Source organism: Trichoplusia ni, chromosome 8 (genome assembly GCF_003590095.1).
Source record: "Trichoplusia ni isolate ovarian cell line Hi5 chromosome 8, tn1, whole genome shotgun sequence".
In the NCBI taxonomy this organism is placed as follows: Eukaryota; Metazoa; Arthropoda; class Insecta; order Lepidoptera; family Noctuidae; genus Trichoplusia; species Trichoplusia ni.
Genome location: NC_039485.1, coordinates 9,923,371 through 9,939,422, shown reverse-complemented (window position 1 = coordinate 9,939,422; position 16,052 = coordinate 9,923,371). Strand labels below are relative to the sequence as shown.

General features: G+C 36.1%; 1 protein-coding gene across 1 annotated transcript; it reads right to left on the bottom strand.

Annotated features, from left to right (window-relative positions):
* Nucleotides 1-354: 354 nt before the first annotated feature.
* Nucleotides 355-13,709, bottom strand: LOC113496898 (ras-related protein Rab-44-like). Its single transcript, XM_026876283.1, is given in 5 exon segments — nucleotides 355-547; nucleotides 910-1,043; nucleotides 1,046-1,090; nucleotides 2,946-3,159; nucleotides 12,438-13,709. Coding segments are annotated over 5 exon segments (1,425 nt in total). The 5' UTR covers nucleotides 13,311-13,709; the 3' UTR covers nucleotides 355-388.
* Nucleotides 13,710-16,052: the final 2,343 nt, after the last annotated feature.

Here is a 16,052-nt window from a genome sequence, read left to right as displayed (position 1 = left end):
AGCAAAAATATTTGTTGTTTGCTAGTTTGTTTTTTTTTGGTAATTCGTATGATGCAAGAACTTGCAAAGCCAGATTAAAGATTAAATCATGAACAAGGACAAAAACAGTTTGTAGTCTCATGCCGACGACCGTCGTCATCATTAAGTTACAACAAATGAAATTTTTCCTCAACATGAATTTGGATTGCACTTATCACCTTTTTCAGGGCAAAAAATAGCAAGTAAATTGTTTTCAAATTCTGATAGCTGTTACCAACTTGATTGTTGCTAGAAACTGTTCAACATGTAACATCACTTAAAATACACATTAAATCATTTAAATAGCGTATAAGCTAGCAAGATATACTAACTAGGATATTTTCTCACACGTGATGATTTAGAGTCAGTGTTATGAAGGACTTACCTTATTAACTAGTGACCTGGCAGCTTCCTCAATGTTGATGTTTTCCTTGGCCGAGGTCTCGAACCAGCCCGCGAACCCCTTCTCGCGGCAATACTCCTCCATCTTAGCTTGAGAGTTTACGATTCCTTCCTTCGATTGATCGCACTGCACAAAAAATGTAGTTGCTTGAGAATATAAAAGTAATAAAATTACAACTAATATTACTAAAGAGAGTTACTTAATTCTTAAATCTTCTAAAATTACCAACTTTCAAAGAAAATAAATATGGTCCTATTTAAAACATGAAAATTTCAAGTAAATTCCTTTTTACATACTAAAAATTTTAACTTTTGACATTATAACTTAAAAATATCCAACAGAGCAAGAAATAGAATCAAAAATAGAAGTCAGCGACCAAATTATCAAACTGTACCACTACTAAAATCTACTTGCAGAAATAATTCCACACCCAAAACGTCAGACTTAAGATACCTTAAAAAAAACCTTTATCCACACAATCGTCTTACCTTATTAGCCAACAGTATGCAGGGTATCGGCGATCCATCGGGCAGTTGAACCTTAGCGTCGAGGTCATTCTTCCACTTGACAACAGCATCGAAGGTGGCGACCCGCGACACGTCGAACACTATGAACGCGCCACCGCCTCCTTGTAGTAAACCCGGGTCATGTTGCCGAAACGTTCCTGACCTGGTGATGGTGGAAAAACGTACTGTGTTACCCAAATATGACAAGGAAGCAATATGTGAAGATAGGTTTGGTCCTAAAGTCACCATTACCAAAGACTTAATACGGGATTGTGTTTTAATGTAATTCTTTTTGTTGTAAGATCTCTGGATTTGCGAAACCAATTTTGATATTTTTAAGTCATGAAAGGAAGAGGGCTACATATCAGATTCTGAGGACTTTACCTAACCTAGACGGTCTTATTGTTTTAACCACGGGATTCCTCAACTAACGCAAACTTTAAAGTAGGCAGAAGAAACAAGGCCCAAATATGGAGTTCCTAGATTTTTAACATTGCCCATTGTGGCACCATGTACCTATTTATTTCTATAAAATCCTGTACTTATGTGGTGTGCAATAAAGGATATTCCATCTATCTATCAGTTTTTGGACAAGTAAGTGAATTTGTCTGTAACAGTTGCAGGTCTACCAAATAATAAAATACATACTGCTCTTGTATATCCGTTTCCCTTTTACGATTTGCTTCGCTTACGAGAGAAAACATCACTATCACACTATCAATACGGGATACTAATTAGCAATGAAAAGAATAACAGACCAAAAAGGATCATGCATGTTGCAAAAATAATGTTTAAAGCATGACCCTCGTCGTCCATTTTTGAAAATTATTTCGAGATATCTCACAGCTCACAGCTATCAATGTTATAATTTTATTTTTAATAAAACCTTTTTTTCTTCTGTTTTAAGATTGCACGTCTTGCAAGGAGGAGGATTGAAGAAGGTCGTTTTTGCGTGATTGCACGTTAAATTAGTAAACAAACTATTCAAGATTTTTATTCATTTTCCGTCACACTTGAAACTATTACAGCTGATACATTTTCTTTCAAATTAGAAACTGACTTTTTTCCATATTCTATATCCGATAAAAATAAAACTGCAGAATATAATGTGGACCTTGATAAAAAATAACGTTAAAAGTCTTCTTTGACCCGTTGATAATGATATCATTAAAATATTCTTATGGTAACTAAATGTCAGTAGTCCACAATGATACGTTGTTTCTTTATAATTTTATTAGTCCTTTTTTAGAACACTGCTTGATACAGATATATATATTATGTATATTACAGATAACAAGAACACAAGTGTTCCACTGAAGCTAAATTATACCGATGATATTATGGAAACTTTTGGGGGAAGCCGCCACACAGCAGAGATAAATTATTAAAAATGGGCAAAAGTAAACTCATCTTCAGTCAAAACCTTAAGATCATTTTGGTAAGCTAAGGTTTGCCATGGGGGGATCGCTTGAATATTGAGCCCAAGAAACATAGATCCGATGCCGATTATCCAGTTGAAATTTTAAATTGATCACAGTCATCATAGACCAAGGTCCACCGTCGGTAATAGACGGAAGTTTCCAGATGGAGGGCAGTCGTATTCCATATTTACTACAGACTGAATTATGTAATCTGTGGCTACGTACTACAGTCAGAACGAAGATCTAGGATCCGCTGTGATTTGTAATGAGATAACTAGATTGGTTTTCAATTGCAAGTAATAGAGAAAATGGGCATACGCTGTAGACGCGGGTTCCCATGCTTTTCGTAGTGTTAATAAAACGCAGAAAAAAACAACGTAAATAAAATTGTACTCGAGTTGTCTAACGCAAACCCAGAGTAATTTACATAGTAACATGCATCATGTAAGTCAGATAAAAAGATTTAGCGCAATCATCACTAATTAAGGGGTATAGAGCATGTGACTTGAATGCCTTTAAACCCCCCCGCGACCCAAAAATTAAATTCCATAGAAGAGTTTCTTAAAAAAAACAAAGAATACAATCATCGGTCCTTACCTGCAATATCCCATAACTGCAAACGAATGATAGTATTCGAGTCCCAATTGAGTACTTTGAGGGCGAAATCCACGCCGATTGTGGCTCTGTAGTGTTGGCTGAAGAACTGGTGAACATATCGCTTGATGATGGACGTCTTCCCCGTGCCGAGCTCCCCGATCACCAGGATCTTGTACAAGTGCTCCCGGCGCTCCGAACTGGGAGAGGCGTGGGACTGAAAATAAACCAAGGATGTTAGTTAGATTTTGTTAGACGATATTTAGGGATACTGTTCTACTAGTGCTTCGCCGGCCAGTTGCTCTTAAGGCTGTGTCGCTTCCAGATATACGTAATCGTTCTACTGTCGTAGGTGAGATTCAGTCTACTTAGGTTTTCTTTCATTGAACGCATTTTTACCCGAACCCAAGGAATGTTTGTTATCAATTAGGTACTTCTGACCGAAACTAGATAAAAATAACATTTTATATCGCAATTACGTACGTAGCTGTTTAACACTTTCTTGGCTTTCTTTTGCGGGTAACTAGCGGACGTCACAATTAGTATATTAGTTTACTAAGGTCCAAGGACTGAATATTTCCACTGTATCTTAATAGCACATTCATAAGTTCAATTGATCATTGATTATAGCTATGCCTGATCTGTGACAACACAGCTCAGACTTTACAGACAAATATAATTCATGCATGCACATGACCGCATTTAGGAAACCGCCTTTTTTCAGAATTTTATTCAAATTTTACGCGTTTAAAACATACAAGTTGTTTTTTTATCAGTATTCACCGGCATTTTCCATCGAATTACAATTTATATCGAAATCTTTCGTAATTTGAATAATTAAATTCGTTCACATGACGTCAACGCCTATGACATTCTTCGCTCTTAGATGAGAATTTACACAACACTTGTTGTTTTTCTATCATTGGTTAATCGATGATTTATCTCAATGAAATCTAATTTGAATAAATGCCTTCTGATTTTGCTTGGTGGTTGTGGCTACGTAAGAAGTGATGCATCTTTTTTATAGACCTTATCTCACTTATTGAGCTGTCCTTCAGTCAGCTAAGCTGCGATCGAGGGGACTTATAAAACACCATTCATAATGCTAGCCTTGTGGCTGAATATTAGCGAAAACAAAAACAAGTATCGCGGCAAACGATCGACTCACAAATCAGAAGTTTTTACTCATAGAACATTATAAGAAGTATTCGCCGTATAACTAATTTTCATTCATGATATTACACTCTCTCTACTCCAAGTTACTTTATAATGCTAATATTATTAACTAGGCAAGAGAAAGTTCCTCATTGCCATACATTGTTAAGCAAATACAGATATCATTTTATCAGTTTACTCATAAACGGAACAATAAGATGAATTGAATTCCTTGAAATGTATCTAGTTTATTTAGATCATTAAATGAACAATATCATACAAATGTTCTATTATATCGCTTCTTGTTGTTTTTCATTGATAATAGAAACATCGAGACTTAGTTAATGAAGTTGATTGAGTAATGTTACCTTGTGTACTAATTTGTGTTTTTTTTTTATAATAAATGCGGACAACATCACATACATTGATCTGAAATTCTGAACCCAAAGTAAGTTGCTAAAGCACTTGTGTTATGGAATTCAGATACAACGAAGGTTCCACTCGACCACGGAGGTCGTCAAGATGTGTTCATTTGAATATTTAAGAAGGTATTAAAAAAAAAATGTTTCGATTTCTTTTCAGACATTATGTATACCATATGCTACGAAAAATCGAATTAGAATTTTTGACATAAGAAATATTATTAGTATCTGTAAAGGTAATATTAAACTTGTTCAGAGGCACAATGTTTTGTATTGGAATGCAATACTTGAATTTCATGTTGAAAGCCGAAGGATATCATGATGATGTTAGTTAGGTTATATTATGTTTGATTTTTTCGGGATAGTTATTTGAAAGAGTTTTGAAGCAATGAAAAATAGATTTCAGCAGTCATCAGTTACAAAATATCTCACACATAAAACATAAAGACGTCTTATCTACTTATTAGGTTAAGGTTAATTTACGTCAATTTATTTTAAAACTGGCCCATTGGTTCTGTGGCTGAATGGTTGCTATACTGGAGGACATAAGTTCGATTTTACCCAGTACAAATGTTATCGTGACGAGCACAATCATTTGTTCCGTTTCTAGATGTAAATTATGTAGGTACTGAGAAGTATGCTTGTCAATTTTCAAGAGCTCAAAATACTAGCTTAGCTTAAATCGAGTCTTTGTGTCTAAGTTGTTGAACTCAACCAAATGTATGATGAAATGCTTTTCTATGTACGACTTATGTACAGGTAATCATGTTTTGATTGTGCGTAAAACCACTTCTATTCCCTCTGATGTTGATAAGGACACAGCTCAACTGTTACCGGTAATAAGCGCGTAAACATTGTAATGTTTTGTTTGCACGATTGATAAAGTATACGTGAAAAATAAATTGTGAATCATTCTTAAACGGATATACAAAAATAAATGATTCATTGTAAGCACATTTGAAAAAATAATTCCGTTTTAAAATTCTTGAAATGTTCATATAAGTTATATAACAGCCTGTTTTAAAATTATTAAAGGTAAAATAATTTAAAACAGACCTTTATTGTAAAGGCACAGCCTGGTCACTTAACAGCAGTAGGTGGAAGACCCCGTTGGTCTTCATACTTAACTGTTATGGTCAATTTAATTAAAAAACTTTCAAATTGACAATTCTGTGATTCCGGTCCTATTAACACGAATAGGATGTAGAAATATTATTTATTAAGGGAATGTTGTATGAATGGGAATTTTTGTAATTGATACATCGATGGATCGAAGTGGTCATGTTCTATTGCCTTTTCTATTATCTAATCTAAAATCGAATCCAAAGCTTTCATAAAATAGAGAGGTAAGTGTAGTTCCTATTAGTCATAATCCTCATCAAATATGCTAAATGTTATATCAAGAGTTTATGTCAAACTGTAGATAATGATATTAAGATGTCATTCGCCAACTCATAGCCAAAAAATTTGATGATTTCACACTCATTTAATGAGATTGTAATCTTTTTTTTGTCTACTTCAAAAGTTGTACAGAACTGTATATGATGCAATATTTTAAAATACCGAACTACTTTTGAAAAACCTACTTCGAATTATTTAATACTCAATTATTGAAACCAACTAGAATAATGTATTTCTTTGCAAGTCTAAATTACCAGTTAATTTTGTTTAGGTCAGACGAGGGGTCATTTTGATATTTTTTCACTAAAATCCGATAATGTATCTTTACATAATTATGTTTATACACGATTAAATCCGGTATCAGCGCCTGGCGCCATGTGGAGTCCGTTACTATCGAAGTATGATATTATATTGTTTGGAATATTTCACTCATGTTAAGGCCAGACTGTTAGCTTGATAAGCTGCTGTTGACGCCAAAACAACTGATATATAGTTTTCATCGCTCTCTCGCAAATCTAACCGAAAGTGACGTCAAAATGTTCAATTCATCATTCAATCATTAGCTGAAGCAGTGGCGGGGTCGCGAGCTAGCCGCATGAATAAATCGATCCATCAAAAAACTGATGAAAAATGCCAACGCAGGGGGTCTTAAATCATGGCCAGGACCCCTGGACCACGGGATCGGTATGACGTCATTTCCACCCTGTATAGTATGAATATCTTCCTTGAGTTGTACGTACAGAGACTGTACAAAAGATATATTTTTCTAAGCGCTATTGTTAATGGAATCACTTAAATATAATGCACTGACAAGTCAAAATCATTTCGTCTTTTTTTAAATATAATGTCATAATTACTAACCATACAACACAATGTAACATTGTAGTCCTCTATGTTTTTAGTAGAAAAAGGGCTCACTAGAATTTAATAAAGATTTTTGTTGACACTTTTATAATTAAGTAACTTTTGGTTTAGCATTTTATTGGTGTATTGGGCCTTTCTTGTTGACGTCGGCTTTCACCCTACAACTTAATGCTTGTCATACAATTTAGTGTCTATGTTGTAATGTTGCTTAAATTAACGCATTAATGAAACACATTTTTTAGTGATTTGCCGATTAAACATTAATTGTGTAATATATTAAATAAGAGATGGTATTTAAGTTTAAACTAACTATATGTAGTATATGTAGTGAGAGGCTTATTTTAAATGAATTAAAATGTGTTTACTCTAAAAACAAAGCTTTAGGTACAACGACTATGAAGTATTTATTATCTGTGTAAGAAAGATTTATTGCTTCTTAATGATCTAAAGGTTTAACTTGTTTCTTTTTAATCCCATAAATCACATTTAATATTCAAATTGATAAAAAACAGCCATTAACGTATCAAAACGCGTTATTAAATGCGATAATATATGTAAATGGTTAATGTTAAGAATTTACTAGAAAACATTTAATGACATTGTAATTTTAAACAATTTTAAACAAATCATATTTTTAAACTAGTAGTTATGCTAAATATATGGAGTTATAACAGTTATTAAAATTATATTTTTGATGTAAAGTTTAAATGATTAACGTTAACCTATTTGTTAACTCAATGGCAATATAGAGGCCATAAAAAAAGAAAACACAACTAGGTTTAAGCTTAGTAAAAACATTTTGAAGAAAAAAGGTAAGTTTCAAATATAGATCTAACGATATATTCTCATCGCTAACAACATTGTTTCATTCAATTTGATACAACTTATGTAAACAGCATTATATAACTCGTACCCAATCAAATTCAAATGAGCCTTGAAAAAAAAACATGAATACGTTGAGTCGAATCAGCTCGACAAAAAGTTCAGTTTTTTTTACGGTGCCGGCTGATTTGCATTCGGTACAATTAACGTAATATTTTTAACTTCAGAAATCAAGGACTTTTATGGAGTCGTATGACTTTTACTTTTGGTTTACCATATGAGTCGTCACAACTTCTAAGGTCTAAATCGCACTTATTTGTAAAAACAATTATAAAAAATATCACTTACAGCACTGGGCTTCTGTTTAGGAGACATTTTGACTCAAATCAGTGACTCCTTAGTATTCGCAAGCCGTCAAGAAACACAAGAATAAGTCCAATAAAGTAAATCACTCAAACGATACAGAATATTCTCGATTTCGTTATTGTTATAACACATTTCACTTTGTAACTATAACTTTAGCTATCTTCATACATACATCCTCCATTAAGAAATATAACCTCAAATATTTTATTATGCGTCAAAAATAGCGCGCTTTCAATTTGAAATTGGAACTAAGTTTATAAATAGGAGAAACTTTTTTTATTTTTCTTTCTTATAAGCTCGAGTACTTGATCGTTCAGCCTTTGAATACAAACTATTGAATCGGTCCGATGACCAGCTATTTATGAAGTAGCGTCGAGTGTAAAGATAGCGCTTATCGGGCACCTGATAACACCCAAGTATTTGTCATTTACACTCCTTAGGCAGTAACCGATTCAATATTTGTGTCGAGCTGATAGTTATGAAACCCTTTTTTATTTATTCCGGTTTTTTTCCCTTGACCCCACAAGGACAACATTCCTTCTTGGAGGTTTTAATGTCATTAATTTGATATCCCTAGAGCATCGGTATTAAGCTTTTTTTTTATTTGTGCTTCACACTGGCCTTTTAACGTCCTCATTTTGTTAATTTAAGGGTACTTAACCACAAGACTCGCGAGAGTTTCCTATAACATCGATAGATAATGTTTACAATACCGTATTCGAACCCGATACCGGCGCAGTCACATATTGTCAGCGACTGGACATTGCACAACCGTTGGAACCGCGACTCGGCCGCGGTTACTCTAGCCAGGCTATCGGGTTACGTACACGCATCAGCGGCGACCTCCGACCGACTGGCACTGGCATGCCAAGATGCCATACCTATATGGCTAAACAAGAGATTGAAGAGAATGAGGTTGTATACTAACGCATAGATAGTGGAGTAATTAAGTGCCTTCTCTCGCAGCGAAAGCATTTACTTGGAAGCGGTGATGTGTAGGAAAATCTAGATGCTGTCCATGATACGTTCAAAAAGTGCTAGGTACTTAGTTGCCTTATTTGATTAAATTAATTTAGATTTGACTTGATTTGATTTGTCATGAAGTAGGTAGACTAGTAATTGTACAGAAAGGAGAGCAAGTATTTGAAGGTCTAAATTCGAATTAATTTTCTGTTCTTTTTTACCCAGGTCCCAAATGCGTTGTAATATAAGCACTTTCACTTTTATGGCCTACACATAGTCTAATTTTATTTTTTTACTTCTTTCCTACCGTTACAAACTCTAAACATTTTTTTCATAAAGCTAAAAAATCATAAAGAACGAGTGTGTCAACATAATTGTAAATTACATAGTTAGTGTTCGTAAGCTATTGTTTCTGACTGTACTATCCTGCTCCTAAACACATATTCGGGGAATCCATCTGATATTACCAGTAACAGTGACAGTAACAGTATCGATATCAAGAAGCCATATCACCTCACTAATTAAGCTATCAAATTATCCGATCATTAATTCATACTTTCCCCACGTTTAGAAGGCTTCATTACGCGCCACTTCACTACATTTGACGTTACGTCGTTGCAATTAACATGAACTATATTAAATAAACCTAATTGCTAATAACCTAACTTTAAAAATTAGTACTCATTAATAATTGCTGTATTCAAATTAATTATTCAGCAATTAATGAGGAATGATGGTGGATGGTAAAAATCATTGACGAGTATCTATTCAAGTTCACGGGATTTCAAAACATTGAGTCTTCACTGGGACCTAGAACTAAGCAAAGTGTAAGGCCTTATTGGAACTGTAATAAATAAAAGTAAGCCGCTTGTCAAAGACAGTTCAAGTTTTTTTAAACTGTGTTTGACTAAGCAAATGCAACCATTAATTAATGCAAGAACTAATTTCTTAAAATCACCATATTGTATAGCCAGTCAAGCAGAGCTCTAAATTATTAAAAAAAAAACAAGATTATCGCTACATTTACTAAGTTAGCATGATAGTTAGCTTACAGACATTTACTGAAACGGAAAATAAACGTGACGAAAACTGGCGCAAATCATGAATTGGCGAATCAATTCGCCTTTTACACAAGGACAGTTGTCATAGGTCAAGTTGTGTAAAGTGATGGCTGAACAGTATCCATCTTGGCTGTATTGATATTACCATAACCCGTTGTCTTATTAAAAAGTTAAGTTTCATTATCTGTGTGGTATTTTATTATCTGTGTCATTTTACTTTAGGATATCGTTTATTCTGTTTTGCATTTAAATTGTTAAAATGTTTTAGACGTTATTATCATATTAAGATATTTGCTAGCATTTAGATATTCGCTTATGGCTCAATCAATATTCATTTGCTCAATAGCATTCTGAAATTAATATTAGTATGAGATCTACGTACTCTCTTCTAGATTCCTTGTTAATTAATTGATGTTTTTTTGTTAGACTATAGAAGCTGAGTTTGGCTGTTATCCTTTCAAGTTAGATTCAAAAAACATTATTCTAACTCGTTTATAATTCGCTTAAGTGACGGTTACGGATAACAAAACAGAGTATTAAGAGAAAGACAATATAAAAAAAGTTAACGTTCCTATCTATTATGGCATCAAGAGTGATATAACTTTTATAATCTATATCAATTCAATCGCTTGATAATCACAAGTACTTTAGAAATGTACACCTCACAACACTTCTGTCATTTTGACAGAAACAAGTGAAACAACACCTTATCAAGATAATAACCAGAAAGTTTGATATTACCGTCAAAGGCCCTATCGCCACATATAAAGATAACAGATTAGACTTATTGCATATGTGGAAAAGAGATGACGCTCTATGACGTGTGATGCCAATCTCCCTTCCACAATTACAATAACATTACTTTGTACATAAGATGGTAGTGGGCGTTCTGTTGCTACCGACGAATGCACAACCGTTCTATCTGTTATCAACAATCAACTATTCATGAAGACCTGATATCAAGAGTGTTCCAGAGTTGGTGACGTCACAATGTTAACTAATCAGATTCACATTAAGAGTGTTTCTAACTTTTACTTCATGTCAATATCGAATAGCATTTGATAAAGTAACAACGACCTCTTTTATTTACTTTCGAAAGAATCGATTTAGTGTAAAGCAATCAAGATTACGAAAGAGAATCTAGGTTTAAACCAACACTAAACAAGACTCTTAAATAACTCTACCGATAAAGACAAAACGAATAAAAATCCGATAGGCTATAAATTCATAGAACTAAACAACACAAAAAATAGTTTTACATTCACATGAACAAAAAGAAGTTTGAGACAACAAACCGGTTTTGGTTAGACTTTTGGACTTTTGGTAAAAGAGGAATTTAAAGCTATCAGTCCTAATTATTATTACGCAATTAAATCATTCTAAATACCAGAGACACGACCGCAATGACGTCAGAACTTAATGATTCAAGTAAAAAATCTAGATTGCATTCATAAATGCTAAGTAGCTGTGATACTACGATTTGTAAGTTAAGATTTCCTTTTTATTAATAAATGTTATTAATAAAAAGGAAATCTTAACTAGTAGACGTTTGATATTTTAATCTACAAATATGTGACTTTCATCAGATGTTGAATGTATCTGCTTATAAATCAACTTAGGTAGAGATAACTTAGCTGCTACATTCGACCTATTTAATTCTAAGTTTTTGATACCTGTTTACGATTATAGAGAGAGTATTCAAAGTGAGTTCTTCTAAAAAAAATGGCCATCAATAAGGAATTTATAATAATCAAAATGTCAACCGCAACTTATAATAAAACTATTAATTAAATATCAAAACTATTTAAATATTAATATTATGAAGCCATTACAGTCGAGTTTATTTAGTAGCCAATGTTGTAAAGTATTATTTTTATAACTTGAAACAGCATTGACTTACCATAATTCGTAATTAATAGAAAAACGTTCTAAACATCGTCATTTATAACTCGTTTTAGTTTCGATAGTCAAATTTGATACATTTAGAAATATTGTGTAATCTTCTAAATTAAAAATCGAAACGCTATTTGTAAATATTATCCACAACAGCGACGTTTCTTGAGTCACTAAGTGCACATAAATGATAAACTATTTGTTTTAAACCTGACTGTAACTAGCAGAGCGCATAATAAAGAAGCTTGCACTTGTACAAACAAAACAAAACGTAAGGAGGATTATAATATTTAGTGAAAGCCAAGCGCACATGAGCAAGCGAGTCGTACTCACGAAGGGCATCGCGCCGCGTGACGTCCGCTGTAAACTATCGTGAAACTTAACGTACTGGGATCAACACGGCCGTCTCGGCGCTGAAGCCGCAGCACTCGCACACCGTTAGATAGCAGTCGTCACCCGCCTCCTCGAAGGTCATGGCGCGCGCGCATCGCTCGGAGACCCTTCGGCCACTGAGGCGGGTGCGAGCTGCGCGGCCGCGCTACACTCACCGGGGCGCCGTCACCGCCAGCGCTGTGCTCGGGCTCGATGAGGTCTCCGTACGCGGGCATCGCGTCTGTGTACCCCTCCTCTTCCGTGTCGTCGTCGCGCGACTGTGTCGGCGAGGGCGGCGCGGGCACGGCGAGCCGCACGCGCGCCAGCGCCACCGCCTCTTCCAGCGACCCCACTTCGGCGCCTCCCCTCTCTCCGTCCTCGTGGTCCTCCGACAATGCCGCTGAAGCTTGTGCCACAAATGCAATCCGTCTCCGAAGAGCGTTCTCCGGACTGGGCTCCTCCACTGGCTTTTCCATTTCCGGTTCACTGTTCCGCTTCCAAGCGGCCTTGGTAAAAGAGCGCGTGGCGACAGGATGCTCTACCGCAATGGGACTCGCCGGTTCAGGAGTAACCGGATCCTTCTCCAAAGGTGGCGTTGGAGGGCTCGGTGACGGAGGACTCTCTATGGTTGACTCAGCAGTTCCTGGCTGTGATTGTGACGGTGTTTGTGACGGTGGTTGAGGAGACTCACTGGTTCGCTTTTTACCGAAACTTCCCATCCTGCGAATGAAGCTGCCCCCCTGCTCCTTCTTCTTCTTGTCGACACTGGGCGAGCTGTCGGTGCTGCGGGAGGCGTCGCGGGATGCGTCGCGGGATGCGTCGCTGGCCGCCGCGTCGCGGTTTTTCTTGTTACGCTTACGCATCGTGCGTTCGTCGCGGGCGATCTCGCCGTCTGAGGCAACCGATTTGGAGGAGCCTGTGCGCTTGATCAAGCCGATGTGGAAGGGCGAGCCGGGGCGGAACGGTGTTCGCAGCGTGTGTAGTGTGCGGCGGAGGCGCGAGGGCGCGGAGGGCGAGGGGGGCGGCAGGGGGGGCTCCTCGTCCCGCATGCTGGTGGCCGGGCCGCGCCGCGACGACTGCCGCGGGCCGCGAGCCTGCCGCTCCAGCCTGCCCGCTGGCCTTGTTCCCTGATACCTACCTATACCTAGAGGCACGTTACGCACTAACGAACTTCTGTTAAGCTACGATGTGTTCATTACTAATTAAATTATAGCACTGATTATTTTGGCGTTTTTTTACTATTTGATGTTTTGCCACAGTTTTGCTCGCGTTTTCACGTTTCGCTAGCTGCCGAATCCGATACGAAATGAGAAACAAAGTTTGCAGTGTTCTGTAATCTTAATGTAATTAAATAAATTGAGTCATCTCACCCAGCGCATATCGGCGGTCCGTGAACTACAGGCGCGCAGACCTTGCTCCAAGAAAATGCGATACAGATATTGAATGTGTGTGTCTAAAAAAGCGTCTAAAGAATCGAAAGGCAAATACTCTACTAATTTAATATGTAGATATGGGAGCGAAATTAGATACCAAGAGACCGTTCGTTTTCTGGTTTGTGAACTTATCTTGAAGGCCATGTGTTTTATCTTTAGCATTGCAAAAATATTATGCATTTATATACGCAGATAACATGTTTATCTAATAACAATTAGATGTTGCGTAGCGATTGGACTAATTTTATGACATAAAGGTATGTACTTGGGCCAACTAACCAACCCCGAAGCTTATTTACTTTTAAAAAAATATTAAAATAACACGACAAAAAAAACATTACTCACACGGTTGTACTTGTACGCGTTAAACATCATAAGCAGGTCCTTTTCTCCTTGTAAACCAGTCGAGAGAGCATCTAAGTACCGAGTTCCTTTCAAGAAGCTCCCTAATCTAGTGACCAAGTAATTCATGACTTGTGACGTAACATTTGAATGTCGCAAGTCGATATCAAAGGTAAGTTGTGAGGTTTCTCTTCCGTTTACTAGGAGTCCATAGAAGTGCGGTAGTTGTCTCTACACGGTTCAGCAACTTGGGACAGGGTCGGTGAAGACCTGACGCTGCCTAATGTTTAGTGGAAAATTCGGGGATTAGACGCCTTCAAGCAGAAATGAGCATTTTAGAGCATAAGGGTGTTGGTATGAACAGAAGGTACTGTTTCTGTTGTAGGACAGCGAGTAGGACATAAGTCCTTATAATTTGATTTTGTTCGTAAATAGCTTATAACTATTTCGTCTTCCCTATTAAATTGCAATTGGGATGTATAATGCGCTATTATGTTTCTAATAAGTAAGAATAATACTTGGTAATAGCTTAGATCTTTGGTATTTCGTATAAAGGACAGACTATAATTATGTCCGAAGCAATTATCATCATAGGAACGAAAAGTTTGTGTTAAATGACACACACCTAGAAACAACATTCATATTACTAATGATTAATATTTATTTATGACTATTATTTTTAAGGTTACTAAACAAATTGACTACAGACCTGAATGAATGGTATTCGACCTTCACGTCCTCATAATGAACGGATACTGATATCCTAAGGTTGACACCTCAGGGTATCGGTTTCGATTGTCACTCACAGATTAAATACATTTTCAACATTAGTTTCTATTAAATATACATACATATCTATAATGTTTGTTGGTTGATTTTGCCTTATTTTTTTTATCGCTTTTAACAAACAGCTGGGCTTTCAAAATTGGCGGTTCAAACTAGGTCCAAAGTTTTGCAATCATAACTATAATAACGAGTGTCGTAAATAACTAAATTTTCCAATTTTTACGACCAATTGATTTTATTTTAAAAGCGAAGAATTAAAAAAAAACATCCACACTAAACAATTAATGATTGTGTCCACGACACAAAGATACGTTCAAGGAATAAAAAAAGACACCCAGACTCAGCAGGACAAGTGTTCGCGGATCATCCAAACGCTTATCCTACGCGGGGATCGAACCTGCGACACGTCGCGCGTCCCGAACAGTGTGTTTCGCGCAGTGACCTCAACCACTCGGTTATCTGTCCCTGTCCTAGTTAGTGCAGTCATAAAATTCTTTTTGTTTCAAAATAAAACGTAAAAAATTTGGCTAGATGAACTCATATAAACAAGAAAGAAATGTTTTCGGTTTAGGTCAATGGGTAAACCTAAATTAACTACGTAATCATTGAAATAAAACTACTTTTACGGATTTTATCGCGGTTTAATTTTAGATTTTAGTTCCCGACGTTTCGACACTCTTGCAGGTATCATGGTCACGGGCAGACTAACTACGTACTCGTTTCTAATGCCACTGTAACTCACAAAAAATACATCTACCAATAAACTCAACAATACATTTCGCCATGACTCAGTTCAATCATGCAATTTGAAAGTATTTGTTAGTTACTATATTGAAAGTCTGTTTCTTCATATTATATTAGCTTATTTTCGTTAGACTTATAAAAAGTGTTTTATTCTTTTCATGAAATACTTTACTACTTATCCATATATTATATATGTACATAGACTGCTTTTGTGAAGAACCAAGTAGTTATACGTAGTAACTTATATTTATATTGCTATTTAAGAAGAAAATAAGTGATAGCCTAGTAAGATGACAGTTAGCCTGTCAGATCAAAAGAATCGTAGGTTCGTATCACGGCACTCACCAATGCAGCAATGTCACTTCGAATGCATGTGAGTATTACAAAGTCATTATCACTTGCTAAAAACGGTTAAGGGAAACGTCATTATGGCTTGGCAGCAACTAGCAAACCTGAGATTTTTTCAAAGATGTAAAGCCACGTTAT